At 39.9% G+C, this 27,367-nt stretch overlaps 1 protein-coding gene across 1 annotated transcript in view; it reads right to left on the reverse strand.

Moving 5' to 3' along the window:
• Positions 1-27,367, reverse strand: part of LOC132828423 (peroxisome proliferator-activated receptor delta-like) — a 92,267-nt gene that overhangs the window by 57,012 nt on the left and 7,888 nt on the right. Inside the window, exons 2-3 of the mRNA XM_060845525.1 lie at positions 12,750-12,984; positions 7,644-7,792 (exon numbers count right to left, since the gene is read on the reverse strand). Coding sequence (XP_060701508.1) covers positions 7,644-7,792; positions 12,750-12,873 — 273 coding nt within the window. The 5' untranslated portion in view covers positions 12,874-12,984. The remainder of the gene's footprint in view (positions 1-7,643; positions 7,793-12,749; positions 12,985-27,367) is intronic.

The raw sequence follows: 27,367 nt of genomic DNA on the forward strand, positions 1-27,367 counted from the left end.
CAATACTGTTTAATTGTGATTCACCCAGTCAAATGGTTTAATTAACAACACCTTAACTTCGTAGTTACCATCTATTAAAATCATGCAAATCTATTGAAAGTTTTACTATTTTTGAACTTTGAATGTTCTTTCATTCAATTTGAAATTCTGTATGATAACCCTTTAATTCTCACTATTACTTCAGAGAGCTTAATCAGGTTAATCATGTGATTTGTGTTGAACAAAACAACATAGGCTATATTTTGTTAGTGCATATTTCACCAAATGAAAATTAATTTGTCCTCAATGATTGTCTTTTCCAGCACCAACATTAAATTGATTGATCTCTAGTTACTATTTTTAGCCCTCTCTTTCTTTCGTTAAGCAAGGGAATAACATTTTAAACACAAAAAAAATGACTTCCATTATATACTTCCAAATAAACTCAGGCATTTACAGCATGAGGCCATTTGTCCCATCATGTCTGCACCAAAGGTCAGACTTCATTAATCCCTTTTCCAGCTCGTGGCTGATAACCCTGAAGGTTATGGCCATGCAAGTGAGTACCTAAATACTGCTTAAATGTTTCAAGAGTTTCTGACTCAACAATCTTTCCAGGCAATGAATTTTAGACTCCCAGTACGCTTTAGGTAAAAAAAAATCCCAACTCTTTTCTTATCCCGCTGTCATCTTAAATCTGCTAAATTGCCAGTGGTGTGCAGGCTGCATGGATTAGCCATGGGGAATGCAGGTTTACAGGGATGGGGTAGATGGCAGGGCTGGGTGGAATGCTCTTTGGAGGGTCAGTGCGCACTCGATGGGCTGAATGGCCTGCTATAGGAATTCTATACAAAGGGATATAGGTAGTTTAAGTGACTGGGCAAAGATCTGGCAAACGGAGTACAATGTGGCAAAGTGGGCAATTATGGCGGAAAGAATAGTAAGAAGGATTTATCTAAATGGTAAGAGTTTGCAGCATGGTGTGAGATGCAGAGAAATCTGGGTGTCCTAGTGCATTAATCATGGGTATTTAGTATACAGTTATAGCAAGTAATCAAGAAAGTTTATCGAATGTTATATTTTATTACAAGAAGAACTGAATGCAAGAGTAATCAGGTCACCTTCAGTTATATAATGAGTTGCCGCGACCGGACCTGGAGTATTGTGTACTATACTTCCAGAAAGATGTTAATGTATTGAAAATTTTACTAGAATAATATCTGGAATGAGTGGAATGCCTAATGAGGAAAGACTAGATAAACTAGGGCTGTATCCTTTGGAGCTGAGAATAATCAGAGGTGATTTAATTGAAATGAAAGATCCTGAAAGGACTTGATTGGGTGGATATAGAAAGGATATTACCGCTTTGGGAGGATCTAGAACTAGCAGCAATAGGATAAATATAAGGGGGCACCCATATATACAACATAGACCAACAGAATCCCTACACAGTCTGGAAACAGGTCCTTTGGCCCGACAAGGCCACAACGACCTTCTGAACAGCATCCCACGCAGACCCATCTCCTTACCCTATCCCTGTAATGCTGCATTTTCCATGGCTAATGCGCCTAACCTACAAACACTCTGGGCAATTTAGCATGGCCATTCGACCTAGCTTGCACATCTTTAGACTGCGGGAGGAAACCAGATATTCAGCAGAAGCCCACACAGACATAGGGAGAACATGCAAACTCATACAGACATGGCCTGAGGGTGGAATTGATCTCGGGTCCCTGGCATTGTGAGGCAGCCATGCGAACCACAGAGCCACGGTGCCACCCTTAAAGTGACTGGGCAAAGACCTGGCAAATGGAATACAATGTGGGAAAGTGGGCAATTGTCCATTTTGGCACATAAAAGAAGTGAGGAAATATTTTTTCACTGAAAGAGTTGAACGTTTTTGAAATTCCCTTCCTCAAATGACAATGGATGCAGAATCTTTAAATATATTTAAGTGCAGAGTTAGATAGATTCTTAAGTATCAAAGGGATAAAAAAAAATTTAAAAATCAGGGATATGCAAGAATGTAAAGTCATAGACATCTACAGGACAGAAAAAGGTACTTTAATCCATCAAGTCTACAGTGGTCAAAAATATAATCACAACTATTTCAATCCCATTTTCCAGCACTTGGCTCATAATCATGTATGCTTTGGCATCTAAGTACTTAAATATTATGAGAATCAGATCAGCCATGAACTTATTGAACAGCAGAGCAGGTTTGAACTAAGTGGCAGACTCCTGTCCCTCATTCATACATTATTGTATTCTATACCTCTGATTAAAAAGGCAAGTATCCCATATGCCTTTTTAACCATCTTATTTTCCTCCTCTAATAGCTTCAGGGATGTGTGGATAAATGTACCAAAGTCTCTGTGATCTTCAGAACCTTCTAGAGCCCCACTATTTCTAAGTTATACCTCTTCAACTGCAATACCTCTCACCTTTCTGGATGGAATTTCATTTGCCACTGCTCTACCCACCAGACAAGAACATTGATATCCTCCTCCTTATTTACCATTCTACCAATTTTCATGTCATCCACAAACTTCTTGACCACATCCTCTACATTAGGTCCAAGTTATTAACATTCAGCACAAACAACAAAGTGCCCCAGCACGCAGAGTCCTGTCGAACCCTAAAGGAAACAGATTTCCTGTTATAAAGATATTCTCCTACCATCACCTGCTGCCTCTTGCCTCTCAGCTAAATTTTTGGTCTAACTTCTAACTTTGCCTTTGATCCCATGGAGTTATTTTTTTGTCTATCTGCTTTGAGGAATTTTGTGGAATTTACATCATGTCAAACAGATTACCCCTATCAATCCTGGTTACCTATTCAAAACATTCTATCAAATTTACTAAAACATCACCTTCCCTCAACAAATCCCTAATACTTCATAAAACATAAAAACAGCACATGAACAGACCCTCTGGCCTACTACATCTAAGAGGGAGAGCCCACAAGTTCCAAACAGTTGGAAAGGCAGCTTAGGAGCCAGACAAGTTTTGATCTCACACCATTCGCCAGTTTCACAATGCCGTTTCACCCTCACCTCCAGATCCAGGAAGATGAGATTTAAGCTGGTGCAGAGTCTTCTCCCCATTAGCAACTTTGCTGGAGCCATCCTGGAGCAGCATGAGGGGTTGCCCAAAAATCAAATACGAACCAGGACAGTTGATTTCTTGTGAAGCTGTAGGCAGTTTCTTTAAGCCTGCCTTCAAAGCTTGGACTGCTATTTCTCACAGACCATTGAATGATGGACGGTATGGAGCTGTCCTTATAACGAAGGATATCATTCAACTTTAGTAAATACTTAAATTCCCTGATGGTAAATGACAGCCCACTATCTGTAACCAACAGTTCAGAGTCCTTGTATTGCAAAAGAGAAGTACTCTATTTGTATTATTTCCAGGTTTAATGAATGAACTCTATGCACTTCTAGCCATTTTGAGTAGGTGTCCACAATAACTAAGAACATCAAGTCCACAAAGAGTAGCTGCACAGCCAATGTGCAACCAAGTCATTCCCACGAATGTGGGAGAGCTGCTGGTAGTAATTTTTGTTCTTGTAGGCACTCTGGGCATTGCCCTACCAACACAGTTATGTCTGTATCCAATCATGGTCACTAGAAATAGCTTCATTTTGGAAACTCCTGAATGACCTTTACTCAAGACAATCACTCTTGCTCCCTTTATAAAATGCTATCCTCTACTTGACCTGGTCTCTGTGTCCAAAAAGGTTTTAATTCGGGTTGTGATGGTCCTTTGGTTTCCCTTATCACCACTAGCTGTTTCAGCTTTGCCAAGACCAGATCTTTTCTAAGTTGGATATTGTCAGCTGTGACTGGAAGTGTGCCCAGAAATTTAAAACCATTATGGATGCTTCCAGTGGTGGTACCACCGGTAGTATACCGGCCAGTGGGAAGTGACTCAATGCACCCACGTTTGCCACTTGAATTTGAAGTGACACTTCACATGATGAAAGAGCAGCACTCCAAAAGCTTGTGATTTCACTATAACCTGGTGTCAGATGACTTCTGACTTCTCCCACTCCAGTCCAACATGGCACCTCCATATCATTGCCTTCTTTCAGTAGACATAGCACGGATTTGTGGTCCATTATTATTTCAAATTTAGTTCTGTAAGGGTTTTGGTGGAACTTCTGACTCCAAATATGACCACCACACCTTCCTTCTCTAGCTCTGCATTAGCCAGTCCTGGATGCATACGCAAATGGGTGTTCCTCTCTATTAAGCCACCTCTGAGCCAGTATTACCTGAAGCTGTACAGGGAGGCATTGCAGGTCAATAACAGATTTCACGTGGGATCATAGTGTGCCAACACCAATGAAAGCTGTTTCTTCACTTCCCTGAAAGCTATGGCTTGGCTACTTAACCACTTCCAAAACTGACCCTTTTTAATAAGTTAATGCAATGGTGCCAGGATGGAGACCACGTTATAGATGAACTTTCTGTAGTAATTCACCAGCCCAAGTAAAGACACAAAGCACAGCAAGATCCCACCACTCTCTGCCTTCCCCAATCTCTCACTTTACCCTGTGATACTGGTTCAGTTTAATTATTGCACAGTTAACGCAGTGCATAATGTCACAGCAATATTGAAATACAAAGTTGAAAATCACACAACACCATGTTATAGTCCAACTGGTTTCACTGGAAGCACTCGCTTTCGGGGAAACCTATTGGGCTATAACCTGGTGTGTTGTGATTTTTAACTTTGCACACCCCAGTCCAAAACCAGCATCTCCAAATCGAAATATAAAGACATCACCAAGGAGCAGTTAACCAGAGGCTAGAAATTTGTGTTGCAGACGTTTCGTCCACTGTCTACGTGACATTCTCAGTGCTTGGGAGCTTCCTGTGAAGCGCTTCTGTGATGTTTCCTCCGGCATTTATAGTGATTATCACTTTATAGTGATAAATCACTTCACAGGAGGCTCCCAAGCACAGAGGATGTCACCTAGACAAGGGACAAAATGTCTGCAACACAAATTCCCAGCTCGGCGAACAGAACCACAACAACGAGCACCCGAGCTACAAATCCTCTCAATTAAATAAACTATTAATTTAGAATTGAGGACACCTCTGCTTACTTTCCTTCCTTGAAGTACATCCAAAGTCTGTATATTGTACTTGAGTAAGTTATAAGGTGTATGAATAATACTTTAGGATTGCCACTGTATAATTTTTCCTCTGTCTATAGGGAGTACTGCCTGTTATTCTTCACTGATTGTAGGGTCAGGACTAAGGTCAAGTCTCTGTAGGAAATCCTAAACATATTCAGCTGCTGCATACCACTCGTACAATTTAGGAATCAAGCCAGCAGAACAATATATAAATTGAAGTAATGAGAAATTGCGAGAAACTATAACACAGGGCCCTTACTAATTGCAGAAAATCTATAAGCTAATTGGCATTTCTACTTAGTAACTCAAAGCCTGCAACCTCTGGACTGCATCCAGGCTGGGTTTTGGATTTTGCTAGTTTTGACAGTGAGGCAGTTTAGATAGGCTCATGTCTGGCCAAGGACTGCTCAGACCATTCCATGCACAGGAAAAAACAGGTACATAAACCTGGTACATAATCTCGTCCATGCTGACCAGAAGCTAGCCCCATTTGCTAGCATTTGGCCCATATCCCTCTAAATCCTCCCTAATCATAGAACCAATCTAGGTGCTTTTTAAATGTTGTAACTGTATCAGCCTCCACCACTTCCTCTGGCTGCACATTCCTTCCATGCACATACCACCCTCTGCATGAAAAGTTACCCCTTACATTCCCTTTAAATCTTTCCCTCTCACCCTAAATCAATCCTCTCTAGTTCTGGACTCACCCCACCCCAGAGAAAAGGGGTTGTCTCTTTACACTATCCATGATTTTATAAACTTGTACAAAGTCACCCCTCAGCCTCTGACATTCCAGGGAAAACAACCCAGCCTACTCAGCCTCTCCTTACAGCTCACCCCTCCAATGATGGCAACATCCTTGTAAATCTTTTCTGAACCCTTTCAAGTTTCACAACATTCTTCTCATAGAAGGAAGACCAGAATAGCACTGAGTATTCCAAAAATGGCCTAACCAATGTCCTGTACAGCTGCAATATGACCCCACAACTCCGATACCTAATGCTCTGACCAATAAAGGAAAGCATACTAAATGCCTTCTTCACTATCTTATCTACCTGTGACTCCACTTTCAAGGAGCTATGAACCTGTACTCCAAGATGTCTTTGTTCAGCAACATTCCCCAGGATCTTATTATTAAGCCCTGTCCTGATTTGCCTTTCCAAAATGCAGCACCTTGCATTTATCTAAATTAAACTCCATCTGCCACTTCTTAGCCCAATGGTCCATCTGATCAAGATCCTGTTATGTTCTGAGGCAACCTTCTTCACTGTCCACTACACCTCCAATTTTGGTGTCATCTGCAAACTTACTAACTACACCTCCTTTGTTCACATCCAAATCATTTATATAATGATGAAAAGTACTTGACCCAGCACTGATCCTCGTGGCACACCACTTGTCACAGACCTCCAGTCTGAAAGGCAACCCTCCACCAGCACCATCTGTCTTCCACTTCTGAGCAAATTCTGTATCCAAATAGCTAGTTCTCCCTGTATTCCATGTGAGCTAACTTTGCTAACCAGCCTACCATGAGGAACCTTGTTGAACGCCTTACTGAAGTTCATACAGATCATGTCCACCGCCCTGCCCTCATCAACCCTCTTTGTTACTTCCTTCCAAAAATTCAATCAAGTTCATGAGACAAGATTGCTCATGCACAAAGCCACGTTGACAATTTCTAATGAGCCTTTGCCTTTCCAAATACATGCAAATCCTGTCCCTCAGGATTCCCTCCAATAACTTGCCCACTACTGACATCAGGCTCACTGGTCTACAGTTCCCTGGCTTTTCCTTACCACCTTTCTTAAATGGTAGCACCACATTAGTCAACCGCTAGACTTCCAGTGCCTCACTTGTGACTATCGCTGACACAAATATCACAGCAATGGGCTCAGCAATCACTTCCCGCAGAGTTCTAGGGTTCTGAGCATTTATCTACCTTTATGCATTTTCAGATATTCAGTACTTCCTCCTGTAAGATGGACATTTTTCAAGATGTCATTACCAATTCTCCAAATTCTGTATCTTCTATGTCCTTCACCAGTAAAGACTGATGCACACTCATTTACTATCTCCCCCATCTCCTGCGGTTCCACTAATAGGCTGCCTTGCTGATCTTTCAGGAGCCCTATTCTCTCCCTCGTTACCTTTTTGTCGTTAATGTATTTATAAAATCCCTTTGGATTCTCCTTAACCCTTTTTGCCAAAACTATTTCATGTCCCCTTTTTGCCTTCCTGATTTCCCTCCTACTGCTTTTAAAGTCTCTGCTGTCTATACTAGACGTATGCTTCTTTCTTTTTCTTGACCAAAACTTCAATTTCTCTAGTCATCCAGCATTCCCTACACCTACCAGCCCCTACAGGAACATACTGTTTCTGGCTTCTCATTTTGGAAGGCTTTCCATTTTCCAACTGTCCCTTTACCTGCGAACATCTGCTCCCAATCATGTGACGTTAAATTTTAGGAAACAATTCTACAACATATTACATTTTAAGAACATAATGTAGTACTGTACCTTACAACCCTCACATGCATGTACTCCATAATGGAAGCCTGAAGCCTTATCGCCACATATTCGGCATTCCACATTCACTCCAGAGGTGGTGGCTTCCTCATTACTAACTTTGGATTGTACAACTAATGGGCTTGCAACTTCCATTACATCTGAGAAAGAAAATGCACTAATTACAAAAAGAATCATTTCAAATGCTTTGCAAATGTTACATGTTTTACACCATTCAGTTCAACATAAATCACAATTAATTTTTAAACTCAGTTTTCAGTAATTTCCCCTTTCTCTACCATTACAGAGTAAGTGGAAAGTGAACAGCTTTCAGGCTGAAGGTTGAGAGGAGTAACATATGGTTTAAATTTGGGATTGTTACATATTTTATGGATTCATACACATTTAAAAAAAATCATTCTCTCATTAATTGGACTGAATTCTTAAATCTTTGGACTTTAGTTTTAAGCCATGCTGTTTTCTAAAACTATCACAATGGAGATGGGGAACACAAAATGTTACTTGAAACATAGGAGCAGAAGCAGCCCAAATGGCAACTTCAGCTTACTCTAGTCAACGTGATCTGGTTAATCTATAATTTTACTCCATATATTTGCCACTTCCTCATAATCCTTTAATACCTTCAATAGATTTTTGTTATCCCAACCTTCAGTTTTAAATTTACAACTAATCTAGCATAAATTCTTTTGCTGTCCAAAACTGAACCCTGAAATAGAAAGATGTTGACTATCAGTGCAAGGACTCAACGTATATTTAATGCCAATTTTAGTGTCAGAAATTGCCAAGTAATGCCAGCTTTTAACTTGTTTAGACTGTAAAAGTTATGAGGCTATTATCTAATTATTTACCTTGATTAATAACCAAATTGATGGTTGTTTGAATTTTTTTTTCTACGAGATTAACTCCATATTTTTAAAAAAAGGATAAAAATGATTCTATTGGTGGAGTTATGCAAAAATTATTTAAATACAAGATTTTCTTTGTAGACTTGTGCAGAACAGTTATTTAAAATGTATATGCTCTTGCATGTTTTTTTTTTGCTTTTGCGATGAGAAATACAAAGACAATAAAAGGAAAATGAAAACTTATCACCTTATTTCAGAATCAATTACGACCAGGCCATGTATAGCTCTCTTCTTAGTTCCAGCAATAATTTTAACTCAATATTGCAGAATGGCTGTCATAATACCTTGTCCATTTCGCTTTTATTCTCATATTAGTTTCATCAGTGAGATTCAAAGTTATCCAATTATTGAGAACATCATAACCTAGCCTAATCTAATCTTCACTCAACATCTACACATGCAAAACCCAGTAAGGGAAACTCTAGCTGATTTTTCTCTTCAAAGTGGCTGTGGCAATCATGGATGAAGTTAGTTAACTGAACCAAATTCAAAAACTGAACTTAGGCCATTTTGCGGTAGAACATAGAACAGTAAAGCACAGTACAAGCCCTTCGGCCCAATATGTTGTGCCAAACATTTATCTTAATCTAAGATCAACCTAACCTACACACTCCTCAATTTACTGTCATCCATGTGCTTGTTGAGCAGTTGCTAAGTGTCCCTCATGTCTCTGGTCTACTACCACTACTGGCAGTGCATTCCACGCATCCACCATTCTCTGCGTAAAGAATCTACCTCTGACATCTCCCCTATACTTTCCTCCAATCGCCTTAAAATTATGGCCCCTCGTGACAGCCATTTCTGCCCTGGGTAAAAATTATCTGGCTATCTACTCTACTTATGCCTCTCATGACCTTGTAATCTCTATCAAGTCAGTTCCTTCTTCTCTCCAGTGTGAAAAGCCTGAGCTCACAACCTCTCTTCATAAGATGAGCCCTCCAATTCAGGCAGTATCCTGGTAAATCTCCTCTGCACCCTCTCAAAACGAATCACTTCGCATTTATACTGGTTGAACTCCATCTGCCACTTTTCAGTCCAGCTCTGCATCCCGTTAATCTCTTATTGTAGCCTGAAATAGCCCTCAACACTACCTACAACACTACTGTCCTTTGTGTCATCTGCAAATTTACTAACCCATTCTTCCATTTCTTCATCCAAGCCATTTATAAAAACTACAAAGAACAGAGACCCAAGAACAGATCCCTGCAGGACACTATTGATCACCGATCTCCAGGTGGAATGCTTTCCATCCACTACCACTCGCCCTCTTCTTTTGGCCAGTCAATTCTGTATCCAGATAGCCAAATTTCCCTGGATCCCATACCTCAAAACTTTTTAAGTGAGCCTACCATGCGGAACCTTATCAAATGATTTACTGAAATCCACATACACCACATCTACTGCTCGTACATCATCAACTTAACTCATCAGACCTTCAAAGAACTCAATAAGGTTTGAAGGGCATGACCAGCCCCTCATAAAGCCATACTTTTTCCACTATGTCTTTCCAAATCATTAAAAATCTCTCTCAGAATCCTTTCCAGTACCTTGCCTACCACAGATGTAAGACTGAATAGTCTTTAAATCCTAGGGATTTCCCTATTCCCTTTCTTGAACATAAGAACAACGTTCTCCTCCCTCCAATCATCTGGTGCTACTCCTATAGAGAGTGAAAATGCAAGATCGCTGCCAGAGATGCAGCAATTGCATTCCCTACTTCTCGTAGTAACCTTGGATATATCTGGTCTGGACCTGGGGAATTACCTATCCTGATGCTTCCCAGAATTTCCAGCACATCCACTTCCTTACTATTCAAGCCTATGAACCTGGTCCACAGCGTTCTATCAACAAGGCCCATTTCTCTAGTGAATACTGAACCAAACAACTCATTTAGGACCTCCCCAACCTCTTCAGACTCCAGGCACAAGTTCCCTCCACTATCCCTGATTGGCTCTACCCTCTCACCTGATCATTCCCTTACTCCTCACATTAGTGTAGAATGCCTTTGGGTTTTCCCTAATCCTTCCAGTTAAGGCTTTTTCATGCTCCCTCCTAGCTCTCCTCTGTTCATTTTTGAGTTATTTTCGACCTACCCTGTAATCGTCTAAACCTGTGCCAGATCCTGGCTAAGGGTCATAGCGATGTACAGCATGGAAACACCCTTTGGTCTAACTCATCCATGCCAATCAGATATCCCAACCCAATCTAGTCCTACCTGCCAGCACCTGGCCCATATCCCTCCAAACCTTTCCTATTCATTTGCCCATCCAAATGCCTCTTGTTGCAATTGTACCAGCTTCCACCACTTCCTCTGGCAGCTCATTCCATACACGTACCACCCTCTGTGTGAAACAGTTGCCGAGTAGGTCTCTTATATCTTTTCCCTCTCACCCTGAACCTATGCCCTCTAGTTCTGGACTCCCTGGCCCCTGGGAAAAGACTTTGTCTATTTATCCTATCCATGCCCCTCATAATTTTGTAAACCTCTAATAAGGTCACCCCTCAGCCTCCGACGCTCCAGGGAAAACAGCCCCTGTTCAGCCTCTCCCTATAGCTCAAATCCTCCAACCCTGGTATCATCCTTGTAAATCTTTTCTGAACCCTTTCAAGTTTCACAATATCTCTCTGATAGGAAGGAGACCAGAATTGCACGCAATATTCCAACAGTGGCCTAACCAATGTCCTGTACAGACGCAACATGATCTCCAACTCCTGTACTCAATATTCTGACCAATAAAGGAAAGCATACCCAACGCCTTCTTCACTATCCTATCTATCTGCGACTCCACTTTCAAGGACCTATGAACCTGCACTCCAAGGTCTGTTTGTTCAGCAACCCTCCCTAGGACCTTACCATTAAGTGTATAAGCTTCCTCAACTTTAACTAAGCTTCCTTCTTCCTCTTGACAAGAAGATCCTCTTCTCTTGTCATCCAAGGCTCCTTCATTTGACCATTCCTTGCCTGTCTCAGTGGGACAAAGTTATCCAACAAGTGCTCCTTAAAAACAGCCTCCATATTTCTGATGCGCCTTTCCTGTAGAAAAATTGTTCTCAATTTATAATCCACAGCTCCTGTCTAATATCAGTACAATTTCCCCTCCCCCAAAGAAATACCTTCCCATATTGTCTGTTCCTATCCCTCTCCATGGCTACAGTAAAAGGTGAGGGAGTTGTGGTCACGGTCTCTCCCACCAAGAGATCTGATACCTGGCCTGGCTCATTGACTAGCACCAAATCCAACTGGCCTTCCCCCTAATCAGTTTATCTATATATTGAATGAGGAATTCTTCCTGGACACACCAGGAAATCAGCTCCATCTGGAGCACTAAGGAGATTCCAATCAATATTGGGGAAATTGAAGTCACCCATAACAACTCTGTTACATCTACAACATTCCAAGATCTGTTGTTCAACTTGTTCTTCCATTTCTCTGGTGCGACTGGAGGGAGGCAGGGAAAGGGGGGGGGGGGGGTCTATAGAAAACATCCAATAAAGTGACTGTTCCTTTCCTGTTACTGGCTTCCACCCATACCTGATTCAGTAAAGTAGTTATAATATTAGATTGAAAACTTTACATTGAACCATCAGGACACTACGAATTAGAATTTTTCAACCTGCCTGCTACCACCTTTGCCTCTTTACAACAATATTCTGCTCTATCACAAAACAGTTTTGATTTACTGGCTGCAAGTTTCAAGGTTCATTAATGGCATCAGATTAGGTTTAAAAAGACAGATTACATTTGAATTCAAATTCAAAAAGCGCGATGACTCGGAGCCATGAAATCCTTTTGGAGTTTATATTCAAATATGTTGATAATCACAATATATTTTGTTGCATCACTTTCAATAGGAAATCACAAAAGTTACTGAAAAATTTGTGTGAAGTTAATGAACAATCAATAAAGTTAGTATGTTAAAATAATGGAAGCATATTATGTAGGTGGATAAACACTTCAGTAAAAGTCATATTTCAAGGAAAAGCAGAACCAAAAGATCACATATTCTAAACTAGTTACAAGGAAATTGTACTTTATTTCATCTTATCTACACAATTCAAGTAACTTCGTCATCAAGCATTCAGATAACTAGCCAGTAAATCTGATTTACTCTTAGGTTATTCTCAGTTAAAGCACTACTTGTAAACGATACAAGTATATTTAAAGAAATAGCATTCAACAGTATCGTACTACCTTTTTGACGACTGGAAGCTACTTCAGTATCTGGTCCCAGCAGTTCATATTCTGTAGTCTTTGAATCCACCCAATCATCCCCCTCCTCCTTAGAATCTGATGATGCATCTTGTAGCTTTTCCATGACCTACTACCCACTTCCTCAGCAATCCGACTCTTGAGTCATATCTATGACATGTGCATTGGTGGCACAAATGCAAATTGGTCAAAGCCCCGATAAAAAACATTCATAGACCTGATGAAATATAAAAATATTATTTTAGGACTTTTTCCTGCAACGAATGTCACTGAAACTTGATTTCAGCAATGAACTGATTCTTTGAAACAAGTTTATTTTTGTTCTACTTAGATTGGATTTGTGATACGAATTATATTTTCTACCAGTATTTACATTACAGGTAAGTTAACTTACACATATGTGCTTTTATATTATTTTAATTAAAATAAAAAGGTTTGTGCTGTGGTTTCAGCACTGCACATGGTAAAATGCTGACAGATGTTCTTACAATAATCTGTCATACAGTTTGAAGAAGCTACAATAGGCTTATCATGTTATGACTGCGTACATGGCTTTTTGTTAAAAAAAATTCTAAGCAGCTGAAAACAAGTAATACACATTTTTAAAAGATTATAACACAAATTTCCTTTAAATTGTTCATACCTGCATCAGTTTATGATCAGTCAATCAGTTTTTTTTTTGCCAATGACTAAAACATGTATTTTTGTCTCAGAAACTTCACGGTCAGACAGTTAAAATTATTGCACATTGTCAGACTTGGCAAAGACAAACAAAAAAAAAGTTGTTGAATGTAAGGATACATGCAACTTTCTACAGTACTTCCTACATATGGCAGCCAAACACTTCAGCACAAGTATTTTTAAAGCATGCAAATGGAAGATTTAAGACACATGAAACAAATTCAAACAAACAGTTTTGTTAGAGGTTTACAACAGGTGTTTTACTTGGGACAAATCCAACATTAAACACAATTTTGGAAACAAAGTCAAAAGTTGGAATAAGATAGATATATTTAGGAAGAATTTCTTTATTTCTCAAAACAATGAATCCTTATCAATATCAGCCATGGATCATCTCACCTTTGAGTCAACAGATTGTGATCTCAACTCAAGAACAAAAAAAAGCAAACATTTCAGAACAATATTCAGACAGAACTGCACTGTTATGATCCCATCTGATGGTACTACTGAACCAAATCATATCCTAGAATGAGATCTAGCTTGAAAGAACACAAGATTTATCTTTTTAAAAAATTAATAGAGGTCATTCATTGGCAGCCTCTTTTGAATTAGCTCAGGTGTACTTTAAACAAAAGACACTTATTACAAAACAAAAGCAAACTACATCAGACTACACTGGAACTATTGGAAGGAACATTAAAAATTCAGAAATATCAGGAAGATTGACTGATCATTTTTACCCCATCAATAATTTTATAGACACCAAACCTCAGTGAAAACTCACCCCCCATCTCCAGGGGAAAGCTTCTGGTCAACTGGCACAGCTGTAATAAAATTCTTTTTCAATAAATTCGCTCAATGCTATTTTCTTCAATTAAGGTCTCTCTCAGTTACGTTTAAGCAAGGTGCTAATTCAGTTCACTATTACATCTTAATATATCTTCCTTAACACATGTATTCTTCTGACTCTACAGCTTTCTGCTTCTAGAGGTTTCTTTGAAGCGTCTTTTCCCCAGTCTTGCCCCGACTACTATGCTTTGCATACATTATCAACCCCACCACCCTGTGGCCAAACAACTTCAACTCCCCTTCACACTCCCCCCAAGTACATGCAAGTCCTGGGCTTCCTCCACTGCCAAATCGAAGTCACTCACCAATGCTCATCTTCTGCCTCAGGACACTATAACTAGCATCAATGTTGATTTCGCCAATTTCCAAATCTCCCTTCCCCCACTTAGATCTAATCCTCCAACTCAGCACTGCTCTCTTGATCTTCCTTCCCATCTATCCATTCCATCCTCCCCACCAACCTAATACAATTACCTCCCACCTGCATCCACCCTTCACCACCTCTCTTACCTTCCCCTCCAGTCCACATTTGTCTCTCAACTTCCTTCCCCCTCCACAGTCCTGATGAAGGGTTTATGCCCGAAACATCGACTCTCTTGCTCTTTGGATGCTGCCTGACTTGATGAACTTTTCCAGCACCACACTTTTTGATTCTGACTTGCCAGCATTTGCAGCCCTCACTTTCTCCTATTTTGGAGACTGTTACTACCAGCACCTCTGGTGTTATAGATCTCTTCTCTATAAATAAATTTGTTTTACTCTCTCCTTATCCGAACCCCAGGGTTGTAAAACCCAACTCAGCAAACATCTTATTGATTCTTTCTTTAAGTGGCCTGCTCTGTATTTAGTTAAAATTACATGATTACTTGGAAATGTTTTTTTAGCTCACTTTAAAATTAATTTGACTTTTGTAAACAAAAAATCAGACTTTCATGATGTCAACAATTAAAATCCATTTTCCCACTACATTAGAAGCTAAGTTCCCAAATAAAGATAATACAACATGAACTTGCATCACAACCGTCAGAGGTGGCATTTTTGTTGACTCCATAATCTCCTCTAGCCTCATCCTCCAAGATATTGATGCTCATAATTCTAGTCTTTTGCTCAACTCCAATTTTAAATGCTCCATCACTGACACCCCTGCCTAAGAACAGCCAAATCTTGAAGCTCTCAAATTTATTTACTAAGCATCTTTCTTACTTCCCTTCCTTAAAGCATACCTCAGACCTTTGGGTCATGGTGTCTTATATCATATTGGGATCAATGTCAAAAAAATTTGAAATTTTTCTTCTTTAATACCTTTCAGCATTTTATTATGTTATGGGTGTTACATAATTAAGTTATTTGCCACTGTTGATTCTGTTAAAGACCACAAGCAGCTGAGGGCAACGAGAATTTACTACAGTCATGCACAAAAGTTGGATAAATGAATTTGGTTAGGACCATTTCAGTTCACCTGCAGGGCAAAAAATAGTTGAAGCACTGCCAGAGAGTTGGAATGGATTTAGGAAGGAACAGCATATTTAAGTATTTTGGATGGCAAAGAGATTTTGGACCAAAAACAGAAATTGCTGGAAAAGTTGCTGGTAGCATCTGGGGAGAAATCAGAGTGAACATTTGGGTCAGGTGACCCTTTTTTTTAAAAAGAACGCCTGACCCAAAACTTTAGTGATTGTCTCTCCACAGATACTGCCAGATCTGCTGGGCTTTTCCAACAATTTCTGTTTGTTTCTGATTTCCAGCATCCGCAGTTCTTTCGGTTTTTAAATAAACTTTGGAGATGAGGCAATCATCTGCAAAAACAGAAAGGTCAAGGATGTAATTTCTTTTTGGAAAGGCATGTTTTGATTTTATGTTTATCACACGTGCAGGAGTACAGTGAAAAGTGCATATTATCGCCATACAAGGCACCATCTCAGGTACAAGCACAGAATCTGAAGAACAAGGTAGAAAGAACGAACAAAGTTAAAAGTCAAACATTGCAGTAATTATTTCTTAAGTTTTATGCTCTACTATAAAGTTAAAATTTACACGATGGAGAGCGTTTGAAACAGTGCCCCAAAGAAGAATCCATTTACCATATCATACAGCATGAGAGCAGCGATGATTCTGGCCCAGCAGCATTTAATATGGTCCAGCTATATCTGGTGATACATGGTCAAGCCAATCACATATCAGGTAACAGGATGGCGAGACCCTTTGGGATTAAAGTGATGAAGGCGGTGTTCATAACAGAACCAGAAAATATTTGAACAATTGCAAGGTAAGGGAATACTTGAACAAACAGCTGCAGAAGAATCGTAGTGAATAGATGGTCAAAAGAGTAGACAGTTAGGAATTTGAAAATGCAACTCATACAAAACTAATCAATTTCAAGATTACCTTCAAGATCACCAGCAAAACTTCTCAAATCCCCTATGCCTCAGAATTAAAATTCTCATCCCACATTTAAATACCTTCATGACCTTACTATTTACAAGATTCTTATGGGTCTTGATAGGACATGTGGAAAAGTTGCTTCCCCATGTGGGAGACTAAAGGATCAGAGAGAATTAACAGAGATGTGGAGGAATTTCTTCTCTCAGAGGGTAGTGAATTCGTAGAAATCTTTAACTTCAGAGGGCTACTAAGGCTGTGTCATTAAGTATATTGAAAGACTGACCTCAATTTCTAATCAAAGGTTAAAGGGAAAAGACAGGAAAGTGGAGTTTAGGATCATCAGATTGACCGTGATCTCAATGAATAGCAGAATGGACTTAATGGGCTGGATGGCCTACTTCTGTTCCTATGAAAGGTCTCATTTATCTTCAAATGGTGTTAGTTCAGTAACTCCTGAAAAAGTCTTGCTGTTCACCACCTTCAACCACCGCTTCTGAATCTTTCTAGGTGCTTAAACCGCAAGGTCTGAAATTTTCATCATAAACGTTATCATCTTTTTACACCCTCCCCTCATTCAAGACCGTCATTAAAGCCCACCTCTTTCAGTAAGTTTTTGGTCATTTGTTCTAATAGCTCCATTTCTGCCTGTAAGCCTTAACTGTGCGTCGGCCTGGGTCAGTTGTTATGGGTTAAAAATACATTTTTACTTAAATTAATACATACAGTATAACTTGCTACATTAAGCTTCCAAGCCATTCATATCTTCCACAGCAGCAAGTTCTAGAGGAAACTGTGGACTTTAAATGTGGCTTTACAAAATACATCTGTGCCCTTTGGCAGTTTTAGCCAAGCTGAGAAATGGGTACTACACTTCTAAAGATTTCAAATGAAAGATAACCAGTTCTCAACTAATACACACTGCTGTAATTACCAACAAACAAGTTAATGTCCTCCCAAATTCAATACTTCAGTAAGAAATGTGAGGATAACTAACTTAATGAGGGAGAAAATAGAGGCCTTGATAAAAAGTAATAAATCTGCGATCTAGAATAGATTGAGGACATGGAGAGACTGGATAAGGTACTGTAGCACATCTGGTATAGGAATTCCATTTAGTGAAAACAATTCATACTTAATACAATTCCACTTGAGTTAGTTCACTTGGCTGGATGGCTGTTTTGCAATGCAGAGCGATACCAACAGCATGGGTTCAATTTGTGTGCCAGCTAAGATCACATGACATACCTGCCTTATCCCTCGCCAACGGTACAGTTACCCTCAGGCTAAACTCACCACCAGATATCTCTCTCTGTTACGAGACAGCAGCCCTACGGTCCTCTGGAACTATTACGACTTTACCTTTAGGTCAGCACTGAAACAAACGGTTCATTAAAAAGTATATCTGAACCTAAACAACATTCTGTAGGCTGACCATAAAATAACACAACCTCAGGTCTAATTCCATTCTCACTCAGTATGAACTTGGATGCACATTTCTGTGGCTATTATTGGAAAGCATACCAGGACGAAGTTAATTGAATGTTACCATCAACACTCCAATTCAGAGTCACTCAAGTTAATTGTAGGAATCGAAAATTCACCTGAATTAAGAAACCAGAACAAAAAAAGCATAAGCGAAGAATCTATTCCTCCATGTAGCCAATTCTTCATGATATAATGCACTTTTCCAATGAGTCATCAGACTACAATTTCAGGTGACAAGACCATATGACGATCATACTGGAATTTTCTACTGAACACATCTAGATTATAGGGTTTGTTGCGCCTGCCACGCTGAGTCTGAACTCTTATATCTCACAAATAATAATAGTAAATTTGTTTTTGGACAAATAATATTAGAACAAATACACTATGAACTAGCAATAAACACCACAAATCTCTTATGCTTTAACTTAATTTTGATGATCATGTACCACCACACTAGAACTCGGCCAGGCTCCACGTAGTGATTTCGTCTGGGGCTCTTCTTCCGATGGTTTCAGAGGTGCCTTCTCTTCCAGTGATTATTCTCAAGTTACCGCACTGAGCATGGTTTTGCGGTGACTCTTATATTCCACAGTCTGAGCACCCTTTTAGGAGAGTCTGGAGTATCTTCCAATGGGTCGGTCAGGTTCGATCACCCTGATCAATCTGACCCAACCAGATGTTGGCACGTTGATGGCAGGATGGTCCTTAACTGTCTATTATTGGAGATGCTGGGTGCACATAACTTTATCTAAATAAGGGTACGAAGCACCTCAGTCTCTGATGCATGCCTCGATGTTTCAGATTGCCCCAGGGATGACATTCCATTGTCCCAGTCAAACCCAAATTCAGATGTATATTGTAGGATCTGCAGCTACCAGGTTTGTCTGCAAACTGTCTGTTGGTAGCTACAGCCTGTCTGGTTTCTGCAGCATGTGGATTAGTACACTCACTTTGGTCAAGGCCGGTTCCCATTTCCCAGCATGCTTATTCATTGCCCATCTTTTGTAACTCCATGATAAGTTGATTATTGTGTGGGGCCCATCTGGTCACAGAGTGCATTAAAAAAAATCACTTGTCATATACCTAAAATGTCTTGATCATGCAATTGTGGAATGTGTTTTGTCATTCATTTCCTACGCTATTAGGAATTTCTATGAAGACTCTCTCAGCTACTGTGATAGGAGAATCCAAATATTAGTTCTCTTAGTTACTGATAAAAAACAGGAAACTTGTAACAAACAGGTCAGTTTGTGTGGGGCTAAGCAGAAGAAAGGAGTGCATTGTGGTAATGATCTACAGGTTGTTCTGGTATACCACACGTTTCATCAACACAAATTGGCGATAATATGACTGGTGAATTGCGGCTGCTGTTTGAGTAACTCGAACTTTCTACTAAACAGTATAGCGATTTTCTATAGTGATCTTCCATAGGGCGATTTTACAGAGGACAACTGTCGCGTGCAGCAGAACAAGCTGTACAAGGAACAAAGTTCTCAGTTCTGTCCTGATTCAATGGCTGTCAGAGAGTAAACAATAACTGACCTCAACATTTCTGTATTATGATATTAAAGAGTTAATTTGCCCTGCTGACCTGCAGGAAATTGGATGTCCCGAGGCTAGGGTGGGATGCTTCTGACTTACAGGTAGATTGTAAGGAATTTAGATTCCCATCCCTTGCTACTCAGCCATTTACATGGCCGACTCCTATTATTCAGAGATAATTTACATTTGCATCATTCTATTTAAAATCAATAAGAACATTGCAGTTGGAATTTTGACTTCTCCCTGTAGTTAAAAAAAACAATTCATAACAGATTTGGCCATTAAGGGATGATTTACATTATATTGTTTCTGGAAATGACATGGTCACTGTATAGGGTCTTAAGGAACATGTGACTATGAGGGAGTGACTGGGTTGTCTTGTGAGCATTACTGACTGTAATGTAAAGACTTTGTATAAAGGAAGGACTGTTCCTTGTTCACAGAGACGTCTCGACACGCTTCACTGGATTTTACTTACAACTTTTATTAAATAATGGCACCATGTCAGCTAATCTCTAGTCTCCTGGCACCTCAGCTGTGGCAATTGGTGAACTAGATATCTCAGCAAAGGGCCCAGGAATCACCTCCATAGCTTCCCACAAAGTGCTCCATATATGTTCACACATTTTCTGGGGCATTTGTGGTGGAGTGGCAGTATCCCTACTTTTGTTCCAGAATGCCTGGGTTCAAGTACCACCTGTTTTAGGGGTGCGTGATCAGATTGCTAAGAAGATTGATTAAAAATAGATCACGTATTTTCTGTTTTAGGGTATAGATAATTAAGTATTAGGAAGTTCAGAAAAATTACAACTATAAGTCATGCAATTTGAGATCAGAGCTCTCAAAGCGACTTTGGATTCTCAACCCAAAAGCAAGGTAATTAAAACAATTAGATTAGATTACATACAGACTAGATTTGATTATTTACAGTGTGGAAACAGGCCCTTCGGCCCAATAAGTCCACACCGACCCACCGAATGGCAATGCACCCAAACCCATTCTCCGACATTTACACCTTCACCTAACACTACGGGCAATTTAGCATGGCCAATTCACCTAACTTGCACATTTGTTTTTGGACTGTGGGAGGAAACCGGAGCACCCAGAGGAAACTCACGCAGACACAGGGAGAATGTTCTAACTCAACACAGACAGATGCCCGAGGCGGGAATTGAACCCGGGCCTCTGGCGCTGTGAGGCAGCAGTGCTAACCACTGTGCTACCCACTAGGAGTCTGCAAGTAGACTTTTTATTCCTGAAGTAATGTTTATAGATATAAGTCGATTGAAATTAAAAATTAAAAGGAGTTCTATTAAGAAGTTTAAAATTATAATGAAATTTAATTGTCTAAGAAAGAAATACGCTGATGGGAGGTTAGGAATCCTTTTCCCACTTAAATCAAAGATTTAGATGAGGAAACTGTAAGCACAGTAGCTAAATTTGCAGGTGAAACAACAAAGACAGGCAGCTACCTGACAAAGTCTACTTAAGGAGCTTGTTGAACAACACAGGTTAAGTGACAATAATCTGGTAGAAAGAATATAGTTTGGGAAAACGTGATGGTGTACACTTTCGCAGGAAATCAATAAAGCAGAGTACTATTTAAATTGAGGGAAAACTACTACAGAAATGTAAGACTTGGGGACTTACAAGTTCTGGTCCACAAGTCACAAGTAAGATTAGCAAGTAGGAATACACTTGATCAAGGTGGCTAATGGAATGCCTTTTATTGACGGCAATTAAACAAAGTAAGGATGTTATTATGCTTCAATTAAACAGAGCGCTGGTGAAACCACTTCTTGGATATTGTTGCTGGTTAAGAAAGAATGTAAATGTGTTGGAGGTGGTTTCAATGGGGGATTACCAAGAATGAATAGATTGTGCGAGGTTAAGTTGGATAGCTAGGCTTGCTTCGAATGGAATTTAGAAAAGTAAGGGGTGGTGGAAGTGTACAAATCCTGAGTGATAGGAGGCGGGAAGGATGTTTCCTCTCATGAGTGAAGAGGAAACTAACTTTCAGGAAAGAGATGGAAAAATTCTTTTTCTCAGAGGTTATCCGACTTTGGAACACACTGCCTCAGAAGATGATGGAAGTGGGACAGTGAATACTTCTAAGACTGACGTGGATAGTTTCTTCTTAGGCAACTGTTATTGTGTTTATAGGGGGTAAACAAGAAAGAAGAATTTAAAACACAAAGATTCACCATGATCCATGACGGCAGAGCAAGCTTGAGGGGACAAATGGTCGACATTTGCTACTACTTCATACATTTGTATGTTCATGGACCAGTTCAGGAGACTAAAGAGCAGCTGATGGACGATACAATTGAACATTGAGTATAGCAAAATTGCCTGATTACCTGGAGAGAGAAGAACAGTGTGTGTGAAAAATTAAACAAAATGATAAATTGTAGCAAAGTAACATTCCAAATCATTTGATATTGTCATTGATTAGCAATGAAAACTTCAAGTGCTTCGCGTAAGACTTCAATTATAGTCTTGTCATGGTAAAGCTTGGATGGTTGACGTTAACAATTACTTCAAATACTTCAAAATTAGTACAGAATAAAGTACAATTTCATTTTTGCTCATCTCAGGTTTTTTGTAAAAGTTATAAAAACAACTATCAATAATTAACACAGCATCGCCTAGGCCTCTTAACAAGATCCTTCAGAAATGTCACATCTATCACCTAGGTAAGAGTTATCTTTAAGCTGACATGAAAAGCAATATTCCTCGCCTCTGGCCTCCTATTGGAGCCACTGCATTCATATAGCAAGTCCAATTCAGTTTCTGGTGAATGGCATGTTGATATTGAAGGATTCAGAGGTTGTAACACCATTGAATGCCAAGAGGCATTGGTTAGATTGTCCTTTATTGCAGATGGTCATTTGTGCCATACATGCCAGGCAATGTTACTTGCCACTTGGTCACCCAATAGTGGATATCGTCCAGAGCTTGTGAAATATTAAAGAGTTCATTTGCTCTGCTGACCTGCAGAAAATTGGATATCCCAGGGCTAGGGTGGGATGTCTCTGTCTTACAGTCGGATTGTCAGAAATTTACATTCTCATCCCCTGCCATTCAAAGCCATTTGCATGGCCATTTCCAAGATTTTCAGATTAAAAGAATTACATTATCATCCTTTATACAGAACTCAATAAGAACATTGCAGTTGCAATTTTGACTACTCCTTGCAGTTAAAAAAAAAGGATTCACAACAGATTTGACTGTTAATGGGTGATTTACATTATACTGTTTCTGGAAATGATGTGATCACTACATTGTGTCTGGAGTGGCATGTGACTGTACGGGAAGGCTGGGGATTGTCTTGTGGGCATTACTGACCTTATATAAAGTTAGGACTGCCCCTTTGTTCAGGGAGACCTCCTGACACACTTTGCGGGCATGGCGGAGAGTGTTAAGGGTTCCTCCACAATTTGTACTTACTTATTAAAATTTTGGCTGTTCACAAAAGTTGGCAGTTGCATCAAGTGTGTAAGAATCTCAAGAAAAAGAACTCATAACTTGTGTATTTGAACATGGGCTTGTCAGACGAGTCACAAATGGTGCTGAACATTGTACAGTCACCGTGAACGTCCAACTTCTGACCCTGTAATGGAGGGAAAATCATTGAAGTAGCTAAAGATGGTCAGCCTAGGACACTAGATGGAGGAACTCCTGCAGAGTGGTCCTAGAGCTGAGGTAACTGACCTCCAATAGCCACAACCATTTACCTACATGCCAGGTATGACTCCAATCAGCAGGGGATCTGTCCCTTGATACCCATTGATCCCAGTTTTTCTAGACCTCCTTATGCCACACTCTGTCGAATACAGTTTTGACATCAAGGACTGTCACTCTCGCCTCACTTGTTTGGTGGTCTGCAGTCAGTTTCATATATCAACTCTGTGGCACTCAGAAATAAATCTTTACAAGAAGTGAGCTTTGTCTAAAGACAATCCAATTTTATGACTAACCAATCCTGAACATACCACTCATCTATTAACAAGATCTTCACTTCACAATAGTTTGAATCTTAAACAAGAGAACTGCCAATATCTTACAGTCCTGGGCAAATCATATTAAATTATCCAATTTGTGAGAATGCTGTATAGTCTGAGGAACATTGCTGTTAGCAGTCAGCCTATGATCTCTTACCATATTCAGATCCTAACTTTCAGAGGCAGACAACATTGCGTTTGATAGTCAGTGACATTTCACCTCCCATTCGTGACCAGTGTGGTGAGGTCCAAGTTATGACATCTGTTCTTAATATCTATCTTGTGCTGCCATCTTTTCTGTGAGCAAATAACAGATTTTTTGTATTTTTGACAACTACTCATTGCACTCATTTAAAGTAAAAACTTTTTCAATGTTGAAGGGTTTTTTTTTATAATCTACCACAGATTGTGGTGCATTAATCAAGAAAGAGCAATTTAGAAAAATTTTGCTCTTAACAGATATCGGACGAAACTAAATGGTCTTTCTCTAGTTTCTGTATGACCTCATTTCATGCTCTCTCCAAACTCACCTTAACTTCAAGACTCTTTGCTGTTCCTTGATCCTAATCATGCTAAATCATGGGGGAAAAAAGGTCCACCTTCTTCCCTGAGTCTGTGCTAGCTAATAGTGTATACTATTTTATATTGTATAATATTGTAAATCCGCTCCCACACCCCCCCCCCCAAATTGGCAAAGGATATGTTCCAGGTCCTACCGTGGAAGCCCAATGGAAGCCCAAAACCGCAGGAGTGAACCCATTCATTTCAATGGGAAACTTCCCAGCAGCCTCCTGGTCCCTGGTTCCCTATAATATATTTGGTGCGCAGTAATCCACGGGTAACTGAAACCGCAGAAAATAATTCCACAGATAGGAGGCTCATCCTATTCATTATTTCATGAGCCATAAGCACACAAGAAATTAATGAGTCGGCTACTCAGGCCCCAAGCCTACCCTGAATACCATGGTTAATCTTCCCTGACCTCAACTCTTTTGGACCAGCTCCGCATGGCTCTTAACATTTCAGAATCTACCTCCTCTTTAAGTTACTTCATTGATCTAGCATTAACAACTTCTTAGGATAGTGAATTCCAAACAGGCATCCATTTAAAATGGAGATGTAAAGGAATTTCTTCTCTGCAGATAGTTACAGAATAAGGGGACACTGACTACATCTCAGTTAGGTTTCCCTACTAATGGGAATATCTTATCAACATCCAACCCTGTGAAGCACACTCAGAATTTTGTATACAGGGATATATGGTCCCTCTTTCAATCTGCCATTGTCACCCTTTACCTCAAGGAAAGGGAAACCCTTAACCCCACCATCTTTGAAAATTACCACTCTATCTCTGATCTCTCCAGAGTCCTTGAATATGTTATCAGCTCCCAAAATAACTTCCCACCTTTTCTGGAACTTCCCCTTAGGTTTTCTTCCCTGCCACAATACCAAAAAAAGTGCTCTCAAAATTACAATTGACATCCTATGTCACTAAAAGAAAAGGAAACTTTCCTTCCTCATCCTGCTCAACTTGTCTGGAGCCTGTGACACAGAATCTACAACCTCAGGCCAATTGCTCTCAGGAAATGCATTCAATTCCCACAACAGCACCTGATGGAATTAAAATTCACTAATAAATCTGGAAATGAAAGCTAACCTCAGTAATAACAGCCATGAAACCACTGATTATTGTTTTAAAACAAAACTCACAGTCCTTCAGAGGATGAAATCTGCTCATTACCCTGTCTGGCCTAAATATGAACAATAGCAACATGATTGAGTCTTAGATCCCCCAACACACTTCAGTTCAAAATGTAATTGGAATCAGCCACAAATGCTGGCCTTTCCTGAAGTTGCACTTTGAAACATTGACTGTTTCTCCCTCTACAGATGCTGCCAGAATGGAATTTCTCCAGCATTATTTTTGAAGGCATGGCAGTAGCTTTCATGTGTATACTGATAACACCCAGCTCCAACTCAGCATTATCTCTTTCAACTCTTCTACTGGTGTTGGCAGATTGCTTATCCAATCAGTACTGGATGAGCAGCAATTTCTTCCATAGACTTGTCTTTTCTCTCATTTGACATTCAATACATCAAAGTCAACTGAACTCTATGCCATGTCTCAATTCACATCAAGTCCCAGTCTCTTACTATTTTCTTGATAGCCAGTTCCTCAGGATCAAGGATGACGCATCCAGTCCAGTTCAATGGGTTCGGAGATGGCTGATAAGTCTAATGTGTGATCTGCAGAGAGTTTGCCATGTGCAGGCAAGATGGTACTAAAAGATTCTGGTAGACGAGTTGCTTGGTGGGTTGTGCAAGCTTTCCAACACTTTGACTTATCTTCTGAATGACACCCAAATTCTCTCAACGTTCTCAACATGACTAATTTTATCACAACTTCCAATGTGCTAGTCATGGAAAAGAGCACTGAGGTCCAGGATCTCAAACCTGAGGTTAACATTACTATTTACGGGGATGTAACATTCTTAAATCGTTTGAAGATAGTTTGATAGAGTGGTCAAGAAGGCATATGGCATGCTTTTCTTCATTGGACGGGGTACTGAGTACAAGAACTGGCAGGTCATGTTACAGTTGTATAGGACTTTGGTTCAGCCACATTTGGAATACTACTGTAATTTTCTTTATTCTTGTCTTTGACAGTGACAACTTACAGTGAATACCTCAAAGTACATGAGCGCCACCAGCATTCCTCTAATTCCTGTGCTCACCTACTTACAATGGCTTCCAGTCAAGTAATATCTTGATATTAAAAATTCTCTTGGTTTTCAAATCCCTCCATAACCCCATCCCTGCAACCTCCTGCAAATTTTTAATTTTTTTTTCCAAAAGATGTGTGCTTCTCTAATTTGGTGTGTTTGAGCATACGATTTTAATTGCTCCACCATTGAAGGCTGAGCGTTCAATTTTTACGTTTGAAGCTTTAGAATTCTCTAGCTCACCTTCCTCTTTCAATAAACACTTTAAAAACAAGTTGTTTTAATTCTCTCTCCTAATATGGCACAGTGTCATACTTGGGAATGCCTTGGAACATTGCTACATTAAAGGCATTATAAGTAGGGTAAGTCTCCAAATAGCACGCGTGCACACACACACACAACTTGGAACTGCAAATTTTTGACAGGTTCCATGTTTGCCCTGTATAGGACAATGTTGGAAAGATTATTCCGGGGGGGGGGGGGGGGGGGGGGCAGGTGGTAGGATACACCACTCTGCAGAACTCCAGGGAAAGTTTGGGGAGAGAGAGGGCGGGAGGTCAATCATTTGGAGGCAGTGCCTGTAAACAAAAGACGCGATCGCTGCTGGAAACGCGTCTTTCATGTAATGTTGCTACCGGGACCTCAAGATCTCTTTCGGATAATCCAATTTTCAGATAATTGGTATTCGGATAATCAAGTCTCCTCTGTAGTTTCTGTGACAGGATCAACTACCTCTACAAAGGCCAAGAGTGAACCTCGAAACTCAGCTGAATTCATAGCCAGATGTTTATCCCCCCAGGATCCAGAGTAATATCTTTTACAAATTTTTGAACATTTTTCTCCTGCAAGTGCCACACAGTATCTTCCAGCTGGAAGAGCAAGATTCAAATTCACTAATAACTTAAAAGGCATGTTTATCAAACCAATCAAA

Source organism: Hemiscyllium ocellatum, chromosome 26, assembly GCF_020745735.1.
Source record: "Hemiscyllium ocellatum isolate sHemOce1 chromosome 26, sHemOce1.pat.X.cur, whole genome shotgun sequence".
Lineage (NCBI taxonomy): Eukaryota > Metazoa > Chordata > Chondrichthyes > Orectolobiformes > Hemiscylliidae > Hemiscyllium > Hemiscyllium ocellatum.